The 26,431-nt window shown below is 39.8% G+C and overlaps 1 protein-coding gene across 2 annotated transcripts in view; it reads left to right on the forward strand.

Moving 5' to 3' along the window:
- The first annotated feature begins 11,453 nt into the window (after positions 1-11,453).
- The window catches only part of vegfab (vascular endothelial growth factor Ab), a 41,599-nt gene continuing 26,621 nt past the window's right edge, over positions 11,454-26,431 (forward strand). Inside the window, exons 1-4 of one of the 2 annotated variants that reach the window (XM_061929083.2) lie at positions 11,454-12,126; positions 13,520-13,562; positions 16,826-17,022; positions 17,426-17,502. In XM_061929083.2, coding sequence (XP_061785067.1) covers positions 12,073-12,126; positions 13,520-13,562; positions 16,826-17,022; positions 17,426-17,502 — 371 coding nt within the window. In that variant the 5' untranslated portion in view covers positions 11,454-12,072. The remainder of the gene's footprint in view (positions 12,127-13,519; positions 13,563-16,825; positions 17,023-17,425; positions 17,503-26,431) is intronic. The other variant, XM_061929084.1, reaches the window with a different exon arrangement.

Below are 26,431 nucleotides of genomic sequence, written 5' to 3' on the forward strand. Positions count from 1 at the left end.
TGAGCTACTGTGTGGAACAATTTCCCTTGTGGATCAGTAAAGTTTGTCTAAGTGTAAGTCGAAGTCTAAGTCTGTAGTGTATCTGATAGTTGTGTAAACCTCATCTCCTGAAGCCTCAAGAGCCCCGCTGAACAATGGGTTGATGGCCAAGTTTACCCTGGTTTTAAGATCAGGGCTGGACATTCCAGGATTAGCACTGTTACATTACCTCTAACAATGCTAAAGACTAGCTTTGTCCTTATGTGGTCAGCATTAGTATTGTATACAACGTGACATAGGCTACTCTTTCCATAGCGCCAAAGATTTAACTAGAGCTGACCAAGGTAATGCCTACCTTTTATCATAAACTGCATGAACATATTAGTGGTGCGACGGTTCGTCAAAATTGATGTCAAAAATCGACAGTAAAAATTGACACGGACAAATTCACAGCCTTATATAATCCGTTTCGTCGACTAATCAACCAAGAAAATAGCAGTTGGTTGCAGCCTTAGAACACAAACTGCGTAACTTACCGTAAATATGGTTAGCATTAGGGCTGGGCGATATGGACGAAAAAGTATATCTCGATATATTTTTACTTAAACTCGATATTCGATATATATCTCGATATATTTTCCAGTGAAAGTATACATATAAAGATATTCATTTTTGAGCGAGATTCAGTGAAAATGAAGTGAATGACAACTGTACTGTAAACAGTCAGTGGCACTTTTATTAACCCAGTTAGTCAAGATGGGTATTAACGGCACATAAAAGAAACTGTTTAAGTAGCACATAATTACATAACATATATAAAATGGAAAAATGTTATTTATACGTAAAATAAATAACATTACTGTGCAAATAACACAAAATGTAGCAAACTCAGATAACAAATAAATGTGCAGGCAGGCACTTTTTAATTCCCGGTCGACGATGTAATGGACTGTCACACACGTACGGTTCTGGTCAGCGCCAAGTTAGTGACTTGACTTCATTGTGCGGCTATGATCTTCCTCACTTCGGCATACATTTTTGGCAGCATTTCTCGTGCGGCTTGGCAACTGGAGAAGAGTTTTGTTTTGGTCTTACATGGTAAACAACTCAAATTAATGTTTTATCCAGACGCATACGTTTGTCCAAATGTGGCCAAGTAGACGCATTGTGGGTTCCCTGGACGTCGTCTACATCGCTAAAAGAAAAATCTAAGGATGAGAATCCCTCTGCCATCTTCCACTAGTTTTTTTAATATATAAATTGCCCGCTTGAATATTTTCTCTTCTCTTCTACGACTCTCTCCTCGTCATTTGGGATGTCTGTTGTGATTTCCCTTCCTGGTTCCATGACCCGCCCTATCTTGCCTCTGATTGGCCTGTCCCTAATGTTTTGTCATAATCTCAACCAATCGTGACTCATCATAATAAACAACCAACCAATCATGGATGTTCTTATAGTGCAAGCAGTCTTGGAAGGAGGAAGGGGAGGGGTTTAGTAGCCCATGAGAGGGTAGGGTTTGGGGAAAAACAAGGAACACAACAAATAAGCGGTGTTTGGTCATTTTAACGTGAAATAAATTATATCATATTAAGATATTTTCTTAATTCATATCTTGTTTAAAAATATATCGATATATCTTACAAACTCGATGTATCGCCCAGCCCTAGTTAACATAAATATCAAATCCACCCAAACTCCTTGGCGCTAAGGGTTAAAATAGTGCTTACTTGGGTTAACTGCACTTTAACTGCTTTTCAATTTACTTTCCCTCCCTTTGCTGACTGAATCAGTTGATGACCTCTTTGAAACCGCTCAACCGGGAGTACACAGCTCACTTACTGAAAATGACCAAGAACAAGGAATAAGAGTGACGAGGAGGCGAGAGAAAGATAAAGATCTTAGGGAAAAATAAAAAAAAAATATGTTCCCACTCTGCTCGTTAACGCACTTGAACTTTATCTCTTGTTTTATCTAAAAGCCCCCAACTCATCTCCTCTTCCGATTAGAAAAGCGGGACCGGGGGGGAGACCACGGGGGACACAGCACTGCCTCCGCGTGGCACACTCCTCACAGCTGGGCCAGATCAAAGGTCGCCGTGCTGATAAGCTGATGATTTATTCCGATACTTTCAGACGTTGTGAGCAAAATCATCCGTGCAGATTTGAATCGGAAAAGGCTGCCAGATTCTCTTTGAGAAATGGAGTGGCGTTTGGCTGATAGTCGCAAAAAACTAAACTGAAAGCTTTTCGTTCCAAAGACTACAAACAAGGGTCGACTTTTTTTTTGGAGACGGTAAACGGACTTAACAGATCATTTAACATGCACAACTCGTCCAACGAGCAGAAGACTTTACTCCTGAATGGTTCAGCAACACATTCATCACGACGTCCCTGCAGGCCAAACCATCCGGATAAACAATGCCAAAATGAGTCAACTGGGGAATAACTCCCTCCATTGACTCCAACTTCAGCGGTAGCTTTCAGCTTCACAAACGACGGCAGCAAGAGCAGAGACAGGGTGTAGACGTGGCGCCAGGAATGAGAGTGAAAAATAGCAAGAATGTAAAAATTTGGCACAAGGTGATAAAGGCTCACCAGTAGCTTTTTTGGGACGTTTGTTTACGCCTCTGATGCAATGTTTAGTGTCATCCCACACATCAGACTTCTTATTGCATAATTCTCTATTGTTTCAAAGATGACAGTAACTGTTAGTACAAAAATCAGGTTTTCCCAGAGATTGCCAAGATACCTATGGCGGTGGGGGCGTGACAAGGGTGTGGTGGGGGCGTGGTTACCATCATTTTGTTAATTTGCATAATTGGCTCTGATGATATCCATCCATCCATTTTCTACCGCTTGTCCCTTTTGGGGTGGCGGGGGCTGCTGGAGTTTTTCTCAGCTGCATTCGGGCGGAAAGCGGGGTACACCCAAGACAAGTCGCCACCTCATCGCAGGGCCAACACAGATAGACAGACAACATTCACACTCACATTCACACACTAGGGCCAATTTTAGTGTTGCCAATCAACCTATCCCCAGGTGCATGTCTTTGGAGGTGGGAGGAAGCCGGAGTACCCGGAGGGAACCCACGCAGCCACGGGGAGAACATGCAAACTCCACACAGAAATATCCCGAGCCCGGGATTGAACTCAGGACCTTCGTATTGTGAGGCACATGCACTAACCCCTGTTTCACCGTCCTGCCCGCTATGATGATATGATTTTCTTTAAAAAAAAAGTTAATAAAATGTATACATACATTTAAAAACATTTATTGAAAAGTATTAACATATATGTTTTATATTATGAGACTCTTTACTTCTGTCGCTCGATTTAAGCGATGAACAGCGAGCATGACGTCACACTTGCTCAGCGCTGTTGCTCAAGTTGGATTTTCTGTCCTTAAAAGCCACCACTGTCCTCCCTAATATATACACATTTTGTAGTTTTTTTTATGTTTGTGTGGTTTTGATTTGCTCTTTGTTCCCATGATTGCGGACACACGGTCCGGAGGAGGACGTGTATGCACAGAGGGAAAAACGTGTTGGAATCGGGCTGATTGTTAGCATAAGAATGGCAATAAAAGTTAAAAATAGAGTCAGACTTTGAGTGCCTTCTTTTGGAGGCTATGATACCTTATATTCCTTTGAATTTATTTAATATTATAAAACAACTTATTCTTAAGACGTGGCGGCTTTAATTTTGCCGTGGCGGTGCGCCAAAATATCTGACTTTGTATGACCTAATGTGGTGACTTTTGAAGGCAGCATCTGAAAGAATATTACTGTAGTAAATTCCGGACTATTAGCCGCTACTTTTTTCCTACACTTTGAAACCTGCGGTCTATAAGACGGACAGGCTAATTTATGGATGTATGGACATTATAATCCTTCAAAGCTTCCGGCAACAGATGTCTACAAAAGAAGCATTTTTTTTGTTTTGTTTTTTAAGATTTGCTGCTACTATTTTTGCAACCTCCCATATCCGTGTGTGTCACTGTTCAGTTGAAGAACAAAAAAATATTTGGCAAATGTAAATAACGCTCATTTTAACGTTAAATATGTCCAACATTACAGGTAATATAAAACTCTAGTAAAGCGCTAAATACATTTAATTCATTATTATCATAATTATTATTATTATTATTAAAGGCTATACTGTCCAATTTCACAATTGGTGTGTCCCTCTGGTTGCATTTGAAGGACAGTTGTTTTTATTGCTTTATGGAGAGTGTGCACAATACATTATTTACAAGGAATTGATAGGTGCACCAGATTTAGCCAACAGCTAATTTCCATCTGTAATCCAGTTGCATCATAATGTCGAGCGAAGCTTCTAACACATAGTCATAACAGTAATGTAAGTGTAGGTACATGTGGGACAACCATGATATTTCACAAAGGTTCGACAGTCGAATTTAACAATGATTGAAAGGGTGTACCCCGCCTTCCGCCCGATTGTAGCTGAGATAGGCTCCAGCGCCCCCCGCGATCCCGCAGGGAATAAGCGGTAGAAAACGAATGAATCCTTTGTTAGTTGCATTTGAAGGTCAACCAAATCACCTGTTCCGATTATACGTCTAACGTGGCAGTCCGCTGCCTGTATGAGTGGTGTCACAGCTTGGGTCGCTGCTTTTTGCAGATGATGTGGTCTTGCTGGCTTCATTGGGCCGTGATCTTCAGCTCTCGTTGCACTGGTTTGCAGCTGAATGTAAAGCGACTGGGTTGAGAATAAGCACCTCAAGTCCGAGCCCATGGTTCTTGGAAAAGGTTGGAGTGACATCTTCGCGTTGAGGTATGAGATCTTGCCTCATGTGGAAGACTTCAAGTACATTGGGGTCTTGTTCACGAGTGAGGAAAGAGTGGATTGTAAGATCGACAGGTGGATTGGTACAGTGTAGACAATGATGCGAACTCTGGTCCGTTGTGGTGAGGACTGAGCAAAGCAAAGCTCTCAATTTACCGGTCAGTCTACGTTGCAATTCTCACCTATGGTCAAGAGCATTGGGTTGTGACCGAAAGGACAAGATCATGAGTACAAGCGCCCGAATGAGTTTTCTCCGTAGAGTGGCGAGGTTCTCCTTCAGAGATAGGGTGAGAAATTCTGTCATTCATGAGCAACTCAGAGTAAAGTCATTGCTCCTCCACATTGAGATGAGCCAAATGAGGTGGCTTGAACATCTGGTCAGGATGCTGCCCCTCAGAAAACCGCCCTGGGAGGGTATTCAGTGCACGTCCGACCGGTAGAGGGCCACAAGGAAGACCTAGGACACATCGGAGAAACACAGATGGCTTGGGAAGGCCTTGGGATCCCTGAGATGAGCTGGACAAAGTAGCCGGCTTGTTAAGCCCAACCCGACCAGAAGAGGATTGATTGATGGGTGGATGGATTACATCATGACGCCAAGCAGAGGCTCTTTCAAATGTCCCTTGTATTGCTATTATCCAAAATAGGTTGCTCACTGTGACTTAATTGTAACAGTAGGAAAAAGTGGGACAATTAAGGGAATCCCATCAAACCTTCAATAAGGTTGCATTATCCTAAGTTTGCATGGAAAGAAAGGCTGTACTGAATATGGCTTTCATTGCTACTTTCCCATCGATGCCAATATGTTGTCACCTAGCATCATGACATAAACATTATACGGTAGTAAAATTTGATGGAACCAGTAAACCTCATGAACTCTTTAACAATGGTTGCGTCCTGCAGGCTGATTACATAACAATGTAGCGCAAAAGCTGTTTAGGTTGTCCATTTCATTGTTACCATCCCAAAGACTCTTAAAGTGGACTTATTTGGTAAAAAAAACAACTTTGCTTATTTATTGGTATCTGTTTTTGTGTAATTTGGGATCTGCTTCAGTCCCGAAAATTTTAAATCAAACCATTGAAGCATGGCGCAGATATTTGTAAAACAATATTGCCTTACTTTAAATTTCTTCCAAACGAACCGTTTGGAATTTGCCCCATTTGTGACATTTTTCCCATTGCTGAAGTCAGTGGAAATCTCCATATATGGTAAAGATTTACCCAAAGAGCTTTTGCGTGTAGAACGTTGCACTACAGTCAATCAGCTCCTTCTTTTTCTCATGATGTGGGGCAGACTGGCTCGTACATGCACATGCATCCTTCGCTGTTGCCATTTCTAATACAAAATTGTGTGTAGTTCTGACATATCTGTCAGTAGGCTCACGCTAAAAACTACAACAAGAGTGAGATATGATGTGTGCACATTGATTGCGTGGACGTTTGTTTATTGCCCCTGCTGGAAAAGAGCGCCTCGTCAAAATGTGTATGATTGTGTATGGTTCAGCACAAACATACACACTACATGTATTGTCTCCTTGAACAGATAGCCGACCCAGGCAAGTGTACACACTGAGTCGATTGAAAATTCAGTTTCATGAACCTAAGTGTTATTCTTCAATTACATGGACTACTTTGGAGTCAGGGAATTCCTCTCTGAGGGTTCTGTTTGTATTCCTCACCATGTTGGACACACGCAGCAGCAGTGTTGTGTCATCATGCACTCCTCAGACTGACAGTGCTTCACAGGCCTATGGATGCTTGAACTGCAGTGACCTATTAGGCCAGCAGAGGGCGTCACTTCTATATGTAGATGCCTGCAAGCCTACTTAAGGCCTTTATGCATGTTCTAAAATTATTATTTATTTGTATTATAATTAAATATTATCAAATAAATACAAGATTTAATTATATATTTTTATAAATGTTTTAATTATGTTTGGGCCCAGGTAGGACAAAACGAGTCAAGTTATATACTCCAAACTAATTGTAACAACAGAAAGCTACAGGAATGTTTTGATCGATAATGATGTTTAGGTCACTGGTCCAAAACAACCTTGAAGGCTAGTACGCATAAATGTTAAATAACATAGAGATACTAAAGGGAAAGTGTTCAAATCATGAGTGTGTCGATCTGCACGTCAGCCCTTCCGCGCTCACATTAACATTTCAATGAAGTCCTTCATCTGTCATCACTTTGCATCTCTGACCGTCCCTCCTCTTCTCTTTTTCCCCCCACATCCTTGCCGGCTTGGATGACCCAGCTGTTACGGCAAACAAAAAAAATAAATGGACGAAAAAGAAGACAGGTGGCTTCTTCAGAAGCCTCATTTGAGGGGAAAAAAAAAGAGGAAGTCTCGGGGGCGACGTTGCGTCGCTCACGCACACTTGCTGAGTGTACTTAGGCTGGACTACGTGCCCCAACTCACTCACACACTCTTTGGCAAGGTGCAACTGCCTCTCATTATTACATTTATGGCTTTAGCAATGCTGCTATGACAGTATGTAATTGGAATTACAATCTAATCTGACTCATTTGATGTAAAAAGTGCCACGTCATAGTGTTCCACTCCGATCCTGTAGGTGGCGTAATGTGTTTTACTCCATGGCCTGAGCACCAACTCTCTATATTACAAAATACAGTACAGGATTTCATTCTAAATTTACCAACAAGAAGGGGATTACAACGTAAGCTTTAGCTTGTCGTGTTTGCAGGGGGGTAATGATCAGTTTCTGTATGAAACATTATTTTGAAAGGTCAATGACCTGCAGTTACACTTGAGCAACTTCAGGAAGTTGTCTCTCTCCAACTTAACCTCCTAGGACCTGGCGTCTACATATGTGGACATCACATTTTTGGTTGTGTAAGCCACAATACAACATATTCTCCGAAAGACCTTGGTTTCCACTTACGAGGACATTGCACAGCCAATTAGTGGTGGAGGAAGATACCACATCACATGTTGGATTCAAGACAGCTGAAAACTCATCCAAAAGAGTTCAGATGACACCTTTCAACTTGTTTTGTTTTTTTACACTCATTGGGTTCCAAAGAGCCCACATAGCCAATCCAAATGTATAACATACGAGAGTCCCTGTCTTAGGAGTTTGTGATAGTGAAGTGAAAAAAGGTTGTTAAACTACAAAGACGTGACCTTGCATTAATAGCATTAAGGGGCTCCATGGCCGTGCCACATTATCAATCACGTTGATCTCAGGATTTTTGGAGCTGCACCTTTATCAACAATTAATATTGTTGTGCAATTGAAAACAACGTAGCCTTTTTTTTTTGTAAGCCATGATAGAAATCATTTTATTCTCCATGTACAGTGAAATTTAAAAAAATATCACTTCATTTTTAGGAACTGATTTCGCAGCTTTTGTCATTATTGGAAAAGTGCCAAATGAACGTCTGTCCTAGTTGTTCATTACAATACGCCGAAAATGCCGTTAATTTGACAATATCTGGAAAAGATGAATACGTAGCCACTGCCTTTTTAATCTGAATCTTAGTTCACTTGCACCCCAGAAACTTATTTTTACATTGCACTACGGAACATTAATTCAATTATCCTTAGTCGCTTGGGGGGAGGAAAGACAACAAGAAGAGTATGTATACCAGCTGTGTTTTTAGTGTGAATGTGAAGAAGCTCGCCTCCCAGGTGCCCACATTATCGTTTTTACATTTTCAGACTAACGTCAACACTGGTTGGAATAGTTACTGTATTACACTTGCAACACTCTAAATGCATTAAGTATTGCCTCGCAGCAGGGGTTTCAAACTCATTTTAGATCAGGGGCCACATGGAGAAAAATCTACTCCCAAGTGGGCCGGACTGGTAAAATCATGGCACGATAACTTAAAAATAAACACAACTTCAGATTGTTTTCTTTGTTTAAAAATAGAACAAAGACATTCTGAAAATGTACAAATCATAATGTTGTTGGGTTTTTTTTTACCCTTACATGTTGCGGTTAGTAGTATTCTATCTTTATTTGTCGTTATCTATACTTTCTGAATAAATTATGTGATAATGTTCATCACTTAACTCATTGGAGTTCATTTTCAATCTATTAAGATAAAAACAATAATATCAAAAGCAAATTACAGGATGTTATTAATATAGTTTGCTCATTTTCCTCGACTGGTGCACTAACTTCATGTGGTTTATTTTTGTTACATATGTAGCATCATCTACAAAGATACAAAGAATTGCTATTGTGACATCTAGTGGACACATTTAGAAAAGCCGTTTCTTTCATTCAAAAATTTTGGCTCGATTTTGTACTTAGCAAACTCATCCCACGGGCCGGATAAAACCTGTTGGTGGGCCTGATCCGGCCCACGGGCCGTATGTTTGACACCCCTGCCTTACAGGTAGTCTTTTTTGTTTGTTTTACATTGGCCGCAGTTCGACCCAGGAACAGATCAATGAAATTCCGGTGCATATTGCTCATAATAACCATAGACTGGACTACGTGTCCACACACACACACACACACACACACACACACACACACACACACACACACACACACACACACACACACGCACACACATATTCTTGTATTTCTTACCTTCTTGACACCTCCAAAAAATTCCTACCTCTGTAGTACCACCCTTTCTAGATATATAAAGGTTTGTATTTACAACATTAATAATGGGCAGAAATACAAGAACACACACACACTATTTGGTGTTGATGGAGCACCGCGGAAGCAATGCAAGGAATTCTTGGTGAAATATTAGAGTTATTGTTTTACCAAGGTTAATATGACAGCATGTCAGTACAATCAACAGTTAGGTTTAATAGGTTGAAATTGATATTGAATGCAGAGGTATATAGAGTCTTGTGGTTAAAGTGTCCGCCCTGAGATCAGTAGGTCATGAGTTCAAATCCCGGCCGAGTTATACCACAGACTATAAAAATGGGACCCATTACCTCCCTGCTTGGCACTCAGGATCACGGGTTGGAATTGGGGGTTTAATCACCAAATTGATTCCCGAGCGCAGCCACCACTGCTGCTCACTGCTCCCCGGACCTCCCAGGGGGTGAACAAGGGGATGGGTCAAATGGAGAGGTTAATTTTACCACACCTAATGCAGTGTTTTTCAACTTTTTTTGAGCCAAGGCACATTATTTGCGTTGAAAAAATCCAGAGGCACACCACCAGCAGAAATCATTAAAAAACAAAACTCAGTTGACAAGAAAAAGTCGTTGTCGCAATTGTTGGATATGAATTTAAACCATAACCAACCATGCATCACTATAGCTCTTGTCTCAAAGTAGGTGTACTGTCACGACAATGTCACATCACGCCGTGACTTATTTTGAGTTTATTGCTGTTTTCCTGTTTGCAGTGTTTTAGTTCTTGTCTTGCGCTCCTATTTTGGTGGCTTTTTCTCTTTTTCTTGGCATTTTCCTGTAGCAGTTTCATGTCTTCCTTTGAGCGCTATTTCCCGCATCTACTTTGTTTTAGCAATCAAGAATATTTGATTATTTGTATCCTTCTTTGTGGGGACATTGTTCATTGGTCACGTCATGTTTGAATGTACTTTGTGGATGCCGTCTTTGCTCCACAGTAAGTCTTTGCTGTCGTCCAGCATTTTGTTTTCGTTTACTTTGTAACCAGTTCCGTTTTAGTTTCGTTCTGCATAGCCTTCCCTAAGCTTCAATGCCTTTTCTTAGGGGCACCTACTTTTTGTTTATTTTTGGTTTAAAAAGCATTAGACACCTTTTTACCTGCACGCTGCCTCCCGCTGTTTCCGACATCTACAAAGCAATTAGCTACCTGCTGCCACCTACTGATATGGAAGAGTATTGCGCGGTTACTCTGCCGAGCTCTAGACAGCACCGACACTCAACAACAACACATCATTTGCAGACTATAATTACTGGTCTGCAAAAAATACTTTTAACCCAAATAGGTGAAATTAGATAATCTCCCACGGCACACCAGACTGTATCTCACATCACACAAGTGTGTGCCAGTCTGGTGTGCCGTGGGAGGCAGTGTGCAGGTAAAAAGGTATCTAATGCTTAAACCAAAAATAAACAAAAGATGAGAGCCCCTAAGAAAAGGCATTGAAGCTTAGGGATGGCGATGCAGAACGAAACTAAAACTGAACTGTCTACAAAGTAAACAAAAACAGAATGCTGGACGACAGCAAAGACTTACTGTGGAGCAAAGTGGCACAGTGGTTGACAAACACTGACCTAGTGTGTGTGACAATCATTGGTACCCAGGGGCGCCGAAAAGGGGGGGTAAAGGAGACGGATTCTAGGGGCCCATGATGGAGGGGGGCCCAGAGAGGCCCCTAATGATGATGAAATTATAATACAGAAAAAAATAATGACACTGTGTTGGGGGCCCTGTAAAGATTATTTTCATGGGGCCCAAAATCCCTGGCGGCGCCCCTGTCAATGGTACCTTACCTTTTTTTTTTACTTTTCATTGTAAGCATTAACACACTTTTTTTTTTCTAACCACAGCGCCACCTGTTGTATACAAAAAATACAAGAATCGTCAGGGCTCATTGCATTCACGCATACGCGCCAAAAAATCCTTTCCATCATCACTGGTCTCCGCCAAACTCTGAACAAGACACGCCCATAACACCACCACGAGTCCCACGTCGTCCACCAATCACGGCCGGCCCGCCACAAAAGTGAGTGGAGTGCAGCCGGAGCGGAGGTGGACGCGTCCGGGTTTTTGCTGGATGATCATCTGACCCGTTTGGGTGCGCGCAAAGGAGACGTCAGCGCCGACTCGGTGAAGCTTTTGGGCTCGGCGTTTTTTTTTTTTGCTCCCCCGCCGAGCGTCGTCAGTCACCCGGTTCGGTTCAGATTGCACGCACGGAGCACGACGAGGAGGAGGAGGAGGAGGAGGAGGAGGAGGGTGACGACGGTGAGCCACTTTCCACACCGGACTGACGCTGGCGCAACAAGCATGGGATTACTGCGTGCGTAATGCTGCTGCGACGCCTCCGCGGGACCATGTGAGACCTCCCGGATCCTCCCGCTGTCGTCTGTTTTCTCACCCTCTCTGCGTGTGGATACCCTAAAGGACCAGAGAAGCAAAGGGGGGGCCCAAGTTTGGCGCAAAAAGAGGATTTGCACGCCGCCAACGAACATGGACTCGCCTCTATTGAACCCCCAGGCCCCTTTTTTTCCAACCCTTCCCAAAAGCTGGTAAATAATAATAAAAATAATAATAATAACTTGATGACCGTGAAGACCCCCGACACCGGATTCTAACACCTCGCCCAGATTTGGATTTGTCAACACCATGAACTTTATTGACAGTTTGACATTATTATTTCTGACGCTGTCGGCTGTCAAGGTGAGTCCACTGTGGGTCCACGCAAAAGCCCGTGTCCTTGTCACGTCATTGATGTCCATATTTCCTTTTTTTTTTTTTTTTTTAGGAATTGATTTAATTATTGTCAATTATCCAAATACCCCAAACCCCACACTTTTAATATAATTATGCATTTTTATTTATATTATTATTATTATTAGCAAGTGGCGTGGTGATTTGCTCCACTTAAAAACTCCCCCCAAAATACACCAAAAAAAATGTGTAATCTCAATTTTTATAGAATATTCACATTCTTGTTGTTTTCATAATTAATATAATTATGCATTTTATTTGTATTATTATTAGCAAGTGGCATATATGCTCCACTTAACCCCCCCCCCCCCCCCCAAAATACACAAAAAAAAGTATAATCAACATTCTTCTAGAATATTCACATTCTTGTTGTATTCATCAACCTTTTTTTTATGTATTAACAAGCCTTTCTACTCACAGGCTGCGTCAAAGGGCGAAGTGTGAAAGGCATATAATCATTAATCCCACTTGAGCAAAGGTGGAATATTTTAAAATGCAAACATTCCATTGCATTATGATTTCATTTGATTTATAACAACTAAGCCAAACGCCCCCTTTTTTTTTCTTCCACCAGTGGCAAGATGGGGTCACCACCTAATTGCAAGAGGTCATCACTCATTTTTTTTATTTTTTTTCCCCCCCAGCTTGACACCCAACTGAGTGTTTTGAGTGAGTGAGTGTGTGGGTGGGTTGGTGGATGTTTGGGGAGGGGGTTCCACCACCCAACTGGACCCCCACTCTCTCCTCTCTCACGCCACCCGGAAGGGGCGGAGCTTGTTTTCCCCCCTAAAAAGCAGGGGGAGATATGACTCTTTTTCATTAAGGAGTCAGTCCGCAATTGGGACCGAGCACCATCTCACGCAACATGAGCGAGGTATTGCAAATTCAACAAAACTTGCCAGTAATCTTGTGTGTGTGCGTGTGTGTGTGTGTGTGTGTATAGTGGCACACACACACACACACACACACACACACACACACACACACGCACACACGCACACACACACAGTCAGTGAAGCAGTGAAGGGTACAAAGTGGCTGGTTGACATTCTTACAGGGCTTTTAATGGGAATGAACACAGCCAAAAGTCCTTAAATATGATGTTGTCTGTTGCACATTTAGCTTTCAGGTTGTTAAAAAAAAATAAAAAATAAAGTTTGCCAAGGAAAGTTCAGGTCACTCTGTCCCTCATTTGTTCATGTGTGTAAATTATAGCATATATAACATATGCCTTCTTTTAATGTCATTGTACAATATGATAAGAGATTGTGCCAACACTGTGAGAAAAGCCCCTTTTTTTTTTTTTTGGTCACCTTTTAACACCTTTTCTGTTTCTTGTCAGAGTGCCAACGTACCGAGGGAAGCAGAGAGAGGTCCGCATGACGGTAGGTGTCCCACAGGGCAGCCTGGGAATGCATGCAAGTTAAGAGTACCTGCAAAAAGGAAAGAAAGGCCTTCTTTCTTTTTGAACTTTCACCTTGCCGCTTGTACGTAGGGACATGCTCGCCCCCTGGTGGTCACGTTTCCACTGGACGACCCTATAAACTGAGACGTTTGGACGGCTCCGCGGCATTTTTCATGTCTGAGGTTAAGCTGGGGAAATGTTATAGTCATGCACCAGACTCACTATTATAGAATGGAATTCACCCTCTTGTTTTGTGTTCTTTTGCACAACAATCCCGCCGCCGTTGCCCAATTTTGATTTGGGACAAATGAGAAAAAGGAAATGTGTAGTTATTGTTCAGGCACCGGCGTGTTTATACTGGCCACGTACAGGGCTGTTTTCCGCTCACTTGTTCTTTGATTGATCGCTTAGAGGGGGCGATGTGCTTCTCAGGAGACCCAAATGAGCAATAAATAGATTTTTAAAACCATAGTGCTGCTGAAAGACATGAACTAAAGTAATCAAATATTTATCCTTTAGGAGTTGTAGTGTACGAAGCATTGTAAAAGTGTTCACTTTTCTGGACAACTGTGCGGAATGGTGATTTTCTGCACAGCGAGGTCCGTTATGGCATGCTTGGATGAATTTAGTATGGAAGGAGCACATACAAGCCTGAAATAGAGTCTTCTTAGTGACCTCTAATGAGAGCCTAAATCTTGTAGCTTTCAAATGAGAGTGGGACAATTCCATAGCACACTAATACGTGCCCCAAAAGCTAAACATCACGCTAGCCAGTGTAAAAGTGTGTGCAATGTATTTTCTGCACTGTTTGTTATCAATTTTGTGGTTGCATAACTAAGAATTATAGGACTGGTATACAAAAGTGCATAAATCAGCGGAAATAGGAATATATACAAAGTACAGTCGTCACTTGCCACATCGTGCTTCAAAGTTTTTTAAAGCACATTCTACAATAGTAAGGAGATTCATACGAACCCATTTGTCACGGTTTACCCGACACATGAAACGTGACAAATTGGGGGTTGCACTATCCACTTAAGTCACCAGATGGCAGTAGCGTGTTAAATATCTTAAAAGGTGTTTTGTGGCTATTCCAACTTTGGCCGCAGCGTCCGTTGCTTTGTAGAGTGGCGCTTTCCATCATTTTCAGCAGACTGCAGTGAAAAATGATTAACCCCCCGCACCCCCTTCCTCTCACACGAGATCCACCCAGGAATGGGGCCATATGAATTCCTTCCCTTCTGTACGTATTTGTATTTTCAAATGTCAAATGGAAGCAAAATGATCAATACTACATTGATATTGGCCAATAGATCAGATCAAACCAATCAGAGTGCGCTGTTCAGTATGGTGGCCACTGATTGGCTTAGCCTCAGGCAGCATCCCGTTTACCATACAAGTGTAAAAGTGAATACGTGAATGTTGTTTCATGTCGCGTGGAGTCTGACAATGTTGAACCATATTCAGAAGGTTGTAAACGGAATTGTTTTGCTCTATAAAAATATGATTCATAATTAATCGTTCCTACTTAGCGGAAATTAATTTACCACGGTCAGGCCATTTGCCAATTAATTAATTAATTAATTAATTAACGAGGCATTACTGTAATCAGACTACCTAATAATGATGAAAGTCCTTTTTTGTGGTTTATTTTGGTGAGCCATGCTTTAATTTTCAACTGTCTTATTTTTTCATAGAGTTCTAATTTTGGGCAACTTCTGGTGTGGAGGGAAAATATGGTAATAATAATAATAATAATTCGGTAACACTTTAGTATGGGGAACATATTCTAAGTAACAAAGACTTAATTTAGAGTTTGTTGGACACTAGGGGAACATATAAGGGTTAGGACAGGGGTCGGGAACCTTTTTGTCTGAGAGAGCCATGAAAGCCATATATTTAAAAATGTATTTCCGTGAGAGGCATATAATATTTTTTAACACTGAATACAACTAAATGCGTGCATTTTTAAGAAAGACCAACATTTTTAGAGTATAATAAGTCTCTTATTCTTTTAAATAACATTGTTGAGCGTGGCTACCGCTGCTGCTCACTGCTCCCCTCACCTCCCAGGGGATGGAACAAGGGGATGGGTCAAATGCAGAGGACAATTTCACCACACCTAGTGTGTGTGTGACAATCAGTGGTACTTTAACTTTAACTTGAACATAATTCTGAAGCTAACCAATAATAAATAAAATACTTCTTAACATTAATGCGACTTCTTGAACAGGTGCGGTAGAAAACGGATGTATAGATTATAATGCATGAGAATATTTTCTCTTTTCAACGTTGTTTTTAACACTGTGATTACCCGCGGAACTATTCATTACTTATCGTGTTAAGCAATGTCAGCCAAGATTTATCTAAGAGCCAGATGCAGTCATCGAAAGAGCCACATCTGGCTCGAGAGCCATAGGTTCCCTACCCCTGGGTAAGGGTTAGGGTTTCTAATAAGCAATAATTATGAGGTTATTGAGGGAAGACTCCTAGTTAATGGCTTACTGGTTGTATAATAAGGCCATGCAGAATAAGTACTTAATAAGTACTTAATAATGACTAATTAAGAGCCAATATGTTACTAATTTGCATGTTAATAAGCAAGTCATTAATGGTGAATATGTTCCCCATACTAAAGTGTTACCAATAATTCAAATATATAGGGGGGGTTAGTTTTTGGGCTATCACATTTTTCGCCGGGCCTGACGTGCTTGCAAACTGAGGTTTTTTTTTGCCTGTTTAGCCCCTAAAAAAAGCGAGGGAAGTCTGAGAGTGATAATAACGATTACTACTAATACAATATAAGGCCGTGGCTAAGTTTGTCTAATGGCGTTTTAAGAAACAAAGTGATCTTCATTCCACAGTAAAACACACAATAAAACACTTCAAAGTGGCTTAATATAATGATAAAAGACTAAAACTAACTTGAGGACATAATAAAACCGTAAAGATAGTCGTCATTATGCATATCGCTGTCTCTGTCTGACTAAAATCATCTACGTCCAAAGTCTGTGACGTCTATCGAAGTTTTCTCTGAACTAACTTCCACCACCTGTTGATAATCATTTAAGTGGTACAAATTTTAAAACATTTGTAGAATTTAATTTTTTTTAAATAAATGTTATATATTTGAAAATATATATTTTGTTGTGTCTAGTGATAATTGTCATTCTTTGAGCGTGCAGCATTATAATAATGCATGGTTACACTGAGTATCCTAATCACTGAGTCTCCACCCCCCAGTGATCCCCTTAATGGAGGTGTACAACAAGAGCTTGTGTAAGCCTCGGGAGCTGCTGGTGGAGATCTTGCAGGAGTACCCCGAGGAGGTGGAGCACATCTTCATCCCGTCGTGCGTGGTGTTGACGCGCTGCGCCGGCTGCTGCAACGACGAGACCCTGCAGTGCACGCCCACGTCCAGCTATAACGTGACGATGGAGGTCAGTCCATGGCCTTACTGTCACGCTGGTTATGTAAAAGTGAGACGTTTTATTTCGGCCTGGATTCACCACCAAGGGTGAATCGTTCGGGCCACAATGTCCAAGCCAACCAACTGAAATACACAACAAGTGTCCCTAGTGTGACCTTTTGAGCTAAACAAGTGACCACAACCACTGAGAGTTAGATTATGTGATGGTTCAAATGAATGTCACCAGTAAATGTGTTGTAAATAAATCTGTCTGACTATTCCTACCATTTGTCTAATTGCTGACCCTCTATTTGGACATTATAGTGTATTTTTGACACACATCAGTGTCATCTTCTTGCTCATTTGCAGCACTTTTGTCAAGCTACTTCTGCACACACAGAGAGTCCTAAATGTCATTTGTGTTCTTTCCACAGATCAAAAGAATAAAAACGCAAAGGCAACAAAATGATATCTTCATGAGTTTTACAGAACACAGCGCATGCGAGTGTAGGTAAGAAAACCTCCACGCACACACACACACACACACACATTATTGTATTTATAATAATAATAATAATAATGGATTTTATTTGTAAAAGCACTTTACATTGAACAAACAATCTCAAAGTGCTACAGTGCATTTAAAAAAACAACCACGCTAGAACCACAAATAGCTGCCACCAACGAATAAAATAAATAGTAAAATAAAATAAAACTAGAACAACCTAATAGCTAGAACTAGCACACATATATCTAACAAAAGGCTTTTTTTTTTTTTTTTTAATAAAGCTTTTTAAGCCTATTTGTCACCTTCTTGAGACCTCCAAAAAATGCCTACCTCTTTAGGACCACCCTTTCTAGATATATAAAGATTTGTATTTACAACATTAATGATACATACTGTACATACTATGCAAATATAAAAAAAATGTAAGCTTTTAGTGAATTTGTTTTTCTAATTGTTTTTTAATATTCATTATTTATTTCAAGCTATTACAGTATGTCTCTATATAAATATATATATATATATATATATATATATATATATATATATATATATATATATATATATATACTTTTTTTTTTTTTTTTTTTTTTGACTAAAGGGAGCACATTTCAATTTCTTACACACACTAGTTATTACATATGTTGGCCAAAGGGGGAGCTCTTCAGATTTTTACACACTCTTGTTATTTCATATGTTGACCAGAGGGGGAGCACTTTTAAAACCGACACACAGTCAATTTGAAAAAATCCCTCCTTTTTGGGACCACCCTAATTTTGATAGATGTCACCACCAGGGGTGCAAATGAGACATTCTCTATTAGATGCAATGCTTTTCCCTATTGGGACTATGATTTATGTCCTAACTTGTTCACCGGTCCTCATATGGAAGGTACTTTTCCTTGTTGATGTCTCAAGAAGGGTAGAAATACAAGCACGCACACACACACACACATACACACACACACACACACACACACACACACACACACACACACACACACACACTTACTTTGCCAATGTGTGTTATGCACCAAGGGCTCTGGTCTCCCATGTGCTTAAGTGGAAAAAAGGTGTGCAACTGCGTGCATACTGGCTGCGCAGCATTCTCCCACTCGATTTAAAGCACCAGTATAATGGAGCAACATATTGACTCTATTTTGTAACAATTGTCATATATTCCTGATTTATAGCACCAAAAGACTTACAAAGTTTGTGAGTAATTAGATATGATCGAAATAATGTAAATCTCAGAGATCCCGAGGGATAATGAGCCTGAGCAGTCACGTGATCCGTGTTATTTTTGACAGCAGTTTTTAAGTCCGTTTAGGTCATATTCTTTTGATTAAAAATGTTTTAGCTTTAGTGATATTTTAGTCATCCAAATTGATTTAGTTTTAGTCGACTAAATACCTCAACATTTTAGTTGACTAAAATGACTAGGATTGTACTACTGTTTACCGGTACTAGTAAAGTACCGCGATACTAATGAATCATATTCGGTACTATACCGCCTCTAAAAAGTACCGGTTCCGCCCCCGCCCCTCACCCCTTTTCTTTAACGGGCATTGGTGGTTTTACGAGCAGAGGAGCATGTTCGGCAACGCACAATCACGGAGTACAAAGAAGCAGACACAGTGTGTTGACAGAAAAGGGAGAATGGATGCATTTTGTCTAAAAAAACTAACGATAAAGGTGAAGTTATAACACTGAAACACCCTCAGGAAGAGGTGATTTAAGACATGGCTAGCTAGCTAGCGGCTAACGTCCATCAGTCTGCAGTGTTTTCGCTACTTCTAAATCAATATTCCTTGTCTCTATGGCAACAAATAAAGTAAGTTTCTTACAAGTATCACCCCTGCAGGACGAGGAATATCTAAACATGCTTCACTACACACCGTAGGAGGATACAGTAGCCATAGGTGGATCTACACCTGACATCCACTGTAATGATATCAAGTACAAGAGCGTATCTAGTCGATACTACTATGATTACATCGATATTTTTTATCGTAACAAAATGTTTTTTTCGTTTAAAAAAAAATTATATTATGTTTATAAACATTACGTCCTTGGACACATGAGGGCTTAAAATATGACCAATGTATGATCCTGTAACTACTTGGTATCGGATCAATACCCACACTTGTGGTATTACTCAAAACTAATGTAAATTATCAAAAAACAGAAGAATAAGTGTTTATTACATTTTAACAGAAGTGTAGATAGAACATGTTAAAAGAGAAAGTAAGCAGATATTAACAGTAAATGAACAAGTGGATTAATAATTCATTTTCTACCGCTTGTCCTTCAAATTTTGACAAAATAATAGAATGGAAAATGCCATAATATGTTACTGCATACGTCAGCAGTCAAATTAGGAGCCTTTGTTTGCTTACTTACTAATAAAAGAAAAGTTGTCTCGTATGTTCACTATTTTATTTATGGACAAAATTGCAATAAAAGAACATATGTTTTATGTGCCGTAAGTTTTTTTCCTAAAATATATCCAACAATGCCATTTTTTGTGGTCCCCTTTATTTAGAAAAGTATCGAAAAGTATCAAAATACATTTTGGTACCGCTACCAGTACCAAAATATTGGTATTGGGACAACCCTAAAAATCACAGTAAATGTTGTGGACTAAAACATTAAGTGTAAGGGGTAACGCATCTTTGAAGTGGTCTTAATACCACTTTCACAAAAGTAGTTTGTTTTTAAGTACCGCATTTATTTTCGGACATGCTGTAAAGTAAGCAGTCTTGCTCCCGCTCTACCTTCTTTAAGAGTAACAGTAATTCAGTACAGTATGAGTCATTTCCAGATATTTGCATCAACCTACTTTCTGTTGCTAAGATGTCCTTATGGTTAGTCTGCAGATGGCGGTTCAAGTTTGTAGTATTTTTGCCACAGAATATCGAGCCATAGGGTTTACAAGTTGTTCTGTTGTGCACCCCACAAAAGGTGAAGTGCGTCCATATGTCTTCTCTTCTCTTTCTTCCCGGTGTAGAAGACGTATTGTATTGATGTCTTGTATCAAGTTTTTTTTTCAGGATGAAAAATCAAAACAATGTGCATTACAAAAACTTTATTCCTTATATATATATATATATATATATATATATATATATATATATATATATATATATGTACATCTGTATGTATATATATATATATGCAGTACAGGCCAAAAGTTTGAACACACCTTCTCATTTCAGTGAGGTTTCTTTATTTTCATGACTATTTGCATTGTAGATTGTCGCTAAAGGCATGAAGGCACCTGTGAAGTGAAAACCGTTTCAGTTGACCACCCCTTGAAGCTCATCGAGAGAATGCCAAGAGTGTGCAAAAAAGTAATCAGAGCAAAGGGTGGCTATTTTGATGAAACTAGAATATAAAACATGTTTTCAGTTATTTCACCTTTTTTTGTTAAGTACATAACTCCACATGTGTTCATTCATAGTTTTGATGCCTTCAGTGACAATCTACAATGTAAATAGTCATGAAAATAAAGAAAACCCATTGAATGAGAAGGTTTAAGTTTGATTTTTAATTTTTATTAAGGATCGCCATTAGCTGGTTGCCACAACAACCCACTCGTCTTCCTGGGGTCCACAAATTCAATAGAATTACAAGTAAAAGCATATAATTATAACTACACAATACAGAAAAAAATAAAAACATCAATAAGAAAACAAGCAAACAATTTACAGTCACAGAATAATAATTACCATATAAATATAACTACACAATATAAAACCAAACAAAATCATCAATAAGCAAACTAATTTAAAGACTCTCTTTTTAAAAACCTGTTTACTTTCAATGCCGGTGAGAATTTGAGGCAGGTTATTCCGGAGCGATACTGATCTATAAATAAAAGATTTCCGCAAAGCATTCTTCCTGGGACGAGGGAGTACAAATGTGTGTCCAAACTTTTGGCCTGTACTGTATATATATATATATATATATATATATATATTTAGAGATAGATAGATAGGGTAGGATTTATTTCTGTAAAACAGTGCTCAATATGTGGGTGTAGAGCAGAGGTGGGTAGAGTAGCCAGAAATTTTACTCAAGTAAGAGTACTGTTACTTTAGAGATTTTTTACTAAAGTAAAAGTAAGAAGTAGTCACCCAAATATTTACTTGAGTAAAAGTAAAAAGTATGTTGTGAAAAAACTACTCAAGTACTGAGTAACTGATGAGTAACCTGTTCGTTTAATGATGACGGCAACAAATAATGCACAAAAACATAAAAATAGCAATGAGCAAATTCAGAGCCAGGAATATCTTTTAAGCAACTAAAACAATAATATATATTAAATAATAATACATTAACATAAAAAAAATTAAGGCAAATTGAGCCACAATAACTTAACAGCACCATAGGCTCAGTAGGCAGAGATTACAAAGGAAAATAACAAGTTAGCCTTTACGCAAACCATAAACTGATAGGTGTGGGCTGCACCTGGGAACACACTGATTCGTGTTTCTATGTATGCGTGTGTGTGTGTGTGTGTGTGCGACTGTGCGTGTGTGTGTGTGTGTGCGTGTGTGTGTGTGTGTGTGTGTGTGTGTGTGTGTGTGTGTGTGTGTGTGTGTGTGTGTGTGTGTGTGTGTGTGTGTGTGTGTCTATGAGGCTGCAGTGCGTTAATAAACGTCCCCACACGATGTACATTTGACAGTGATTCATAGCAGGGAAGCTAACAGCAGCCTACGGTGACAGCCAAAATATCTACTAACGTTACTTACCGCGATGTGCTTCCTCAAATTTGACGTTGAGTTCATGTAAGCTTAAGCTTGTTGTTTGCCGCTGAAACTTTATGTGCAGTTAATCACGTGACCGCCTGGCTCTGTTTGATTGGTGAAACTGAGTCAAACGTCACCAGTGACTGCATTTGATTGGTGAAACAGAGTCAAACGTCAGCAGTGACTGTATTTGATTGGTGAAACGCAGGCATGCGATAGATCCTACTTTGAAGGTCTGTCTGACAAACCAAAAAAAACAAAGCGTGCATAAACAGATCGATAAAAATCAGTAGCGAATAGCGAGTAAAAGTAGCGTTTCTTCTCTATAAATATACTCAAGTAAAAGTATGTTGCATTAAAACTACTCTTAGATGTACAATTTATCCCAAAAGTTACTCAAGTAGATGTAACGGAGTAAATGTAGCGCGTTACTACCCACCTCTGGTGTAGAGTGTGGAATATAGTAGTATGAGAAAGAGACAAATGGACTACAGGTTCATCCCAACATGCCTGTTTCGCCTGTTAGGGTTAACAAACATTAGTACTAAACAGAACACCTAATATTACAAAAACTATAACGATGGTTAAAATAACAAGTGAAACAAGTTTCATCAATGGATTATTTACTTCCAGCCAGGAAATAGAAGCTGTTGTAGTGTGCATACACACACTACATCACCATGACAACACACATTCACTTGACAAGCACAGCCTGGATCGATACGGCCTTTTCACTTAAAGTGTTATCTTTTCCATGGATTTCAATGGCAAACAACAAGCGTTAGTAAAACTAAATGTCCTATTTTTCACGCGACAAAGAAAAGAGGGCAACAAATCAAAGTCCACCTCATGAGTAATGAGCCCGCAACAATTCATTCATGACTCACATGAATGAATGGATGGGTGAATACATATAAGAGAAATGTGCCTAACTTCAAGCGCATAAAAAGCACTTTAGAGCAAACGCGGGAATAGGGCCTAAAATGCATAGAAAAACAAACAAAACACAGAATCCTCGGCTTCTGACACATTTGACAGGTCTGCCAGATTCATATCTTCTTATCGTCTGCTTCCTTTACTTGGCTGGTGATAAAAACGTGGCGGCAGGTTGAAGCATATCCCAGCAGACGTTTGTATGCCAGCTTATCCTCATTCCATCACATCGCTCAGGCAAAGGCGATACTACTAGTCCTTTTATTCCCCCTCATTGGCATAAGATCTTAAAAACCTCAACTTTTCTCTATGATTTTAGGCTCTTCTAAAACAACGAAGCTGTAACCATTGGGAAGTGATTTCCAAAGCTGTAAAGCAGCTGTGAAATACATTTTTCATCTCCTCCGGGGAGGTTATGTTGAATAAATTATACACTATAATTCCAAAAGTAGTGGGACATGAGTCCATTGCACTGACAGGAAGTGAAAATGAATTAATAGAGACTCACCGTACCAATAAATATTGTTTCTGGTAGCATTTTATGGGTAAAACATCGAACTGCGCATGCTTTTCTTTGGGCACCAACATTATAGGGTTACCCCAGCTCTGATGTACTGTAGTTGTATGTATGTGGTCATTTTGTCCATTTTTTAAGGTCAGGGTCATCCCAAAGGTGCCTAACTGGCTTCTTCCACCCGTCAAACGGTTCCCTCACAGCATATCATTGTTCGTAATGTCTAATACGTCCAATACATGAGACTTATAGTGAACAAATGGGGTTTATTCCAACCCCTGATTGACTAAATTGCTGATTAAGAGGTGGGTCTCACTTAAGAATGTGAAACTTGATTACTTCTACTGACTAAAGCCAATGACTGAATTGAATCGGGTATTCGATTAACCTCGATTCACTCGTCAAAGAAACCTTACACATGCCCAACAAGTTTGTCTCTGAGACTCTTTGTCTCTGTCGAGGACCTGTGAGTCAGCAAAACTCGTTTTGTTGAGCTTGTGATGCAGATTTAGATTTGTTGCTTTTTACACGGAGCTTCTACATTTATACAAATGCAGTTAGAGTAATTGTCGCACAATTTGTGTCCTTTTTCAATTTAGCTAGCCGTAGCAGGTGTGATTAAGTGAACCTTACAGAGACGAGTGCCCATGAGCAGCGGCATAGAAGTGGCGGATTATACGTTTGTATGTGGATGTTGTACTGAGGCCCGGAAAACAGGACTTTTGTAAAGTGTGAAGATTATTTTTTTAAGTATTAAGATGAAATAAATGTTTCTGTGAAAGTTCAATAAAAAGGTTGTTTGAATCAAATTAAGAACGTCTAAGATACCTACACCCCCCCTTATCAAAAATGCTCACTTGTTTGTTCCACATGAATAGCGCAAAACCTAGCATGAACACTTCACTCAACACAAACGTAACGTTTAAGAATTCACACGCAGCACTAACATCTTGGAACAAGAAAAAAACTTTTCAGTTTTGCATCTTATTGCATGTAATTGTAGTGCTTTCAAAGACCCTCGATTAAAGTTGGAAACTCACTCACTCAGTAGGTTTTAGAAAACAAGGGGATGCTTAACCCCCAGGAGATGCACTAATAATAATGATCATAATAACGTGTTTCGTATTATCCGGTAACTGTGATAAAAATGTGTATCAACTAACCTCTACTCTACACTCTAAAACAGTGGTTCTTAAAGGGGAACATTATCACAATTTCAGAATTGTAAAAACCATTAAAAATCAGTTCCCAGTGGCTTATTTTATTTTGCGAAGTTTTTTTCAAAATTTTACCCATCACGCAATATCCCTAAAAAAAGCTTCAAAGTGCCTGATTTTAACCATCGTTATATACACCCGTCCATTTTCCTGTGACGTCACATAGTGATGCCGATACAAACAAACATGGCGGATGGAACAGCAAGTTTATAGCGACATTAGCTCGGATTTCAGCGGCTTAAGCGATTCAACAGATTACGCATGTATTGAAACGGATGGTTGTAGTGTGGAGGCAGGTAGCGAAAACGAAATTGAAGAAGAAACTGAAGCTATTGAGCCATATCGGTTTGAACCGTATGCAAGCGAAAACGACGAAAACGACACGACAGCCAGCGACACGGGAGAAAGCGAGGACGAATTCGGCGATCGCCTTCTAACCAACGATTGGTATGTGTTTGTTTGGCATTAAAGGAAACTAACAACTATGAACTAGGTTTACAGCATATGAAATACATTTGGCAACAACATGCACTTTGAGAGTGCAGACAGCCCAGTTTTCATCAATTAATATATTCTGTAGACATACCCTCATCCGCTCTCTTTTCCTGGGGGTCTGGCGGCAGATTTCTTTGACTTTATCGTTGGAAATGCATCTGCTTTGAGTGTCGCAAGATATCCACACATTCTTGCCATCTCTGTCGTAGCATAGCTTTTGTCGGTAAAGTGTGCGGAACAAACGTCCAATTCCTTGCCACTTTCGCATCTTTGGGCCACTGGTGCAACTTGAATCCGTCCCTGTTCGTGTTGTTACACCCTCCGACAACACACCGACGAGGCATGATGTCTCCAAGGTACGGAAAACAGTCGAAAAAACGGAAAATAACAGAGCTGATATGACTCGGTGTTTGTAATGTGTTTGAGAAAATGGCGGATTGCTTCCCGTTGTGACGTCATCGCTCCGAGAGCGAATAATAGAAATGCGTTTCATTCGCCAAAATTCACCCATTTAGAGTTCGGAAATCGGTTAAAAAAATATATGGTCTTTTTTCTGCAACATCAAGGTATATATGGACGCTTACATAGGTCTGGGGATAATGTTCCCCTTTCACCTTGTTGGAGGTACCGAACCCCACCAGTTTCATATGCGCATTCACCGAACCCTTCTTTAGTGAAAAATAAATTGTTCTTTTTTTTTTTAATTCAAGACAAAGTTATATGTTTTTGGTAACACTTTAGTATGAGAAACATATTATAAGTAACAAAGACTTAATTTAGAGTTATTTGGTTAGGGTTAGGGTTAGAGGGTTAGGGCCAGGGTTAGAGGGTTAGGGTTATAATAAGGCCATGCTGAATAAGGCATTAAAAGTACTTAATAATGACTAGTTAAGAGCCAATATGTTACTAATTTGCATGTTAATAAGCAACTAATTAATGGTGAATATGTTCCCCATACTAAAGTGTTACCTTGTTTTTTTACTGGTGCACAAAATGAACCGTGCATGAACATCACCTTGTTCA

Source organism: Nerophis lumbriciformis, linkage group LG34, assembly GCF_033978685.3.
Source record: "Nerophis lumbriciformis linkage group LG34, RoL_Nlum_v2.1, whole genome shotgun sequence".
Taxonomy (NCBI): domain Eukaryota; kingdom Metazoa; phylum Chordata; class Actinopteri; order Syngnathiformes; family Syngnathidae; genus Nerophis; species Nerophis lumbriciformis.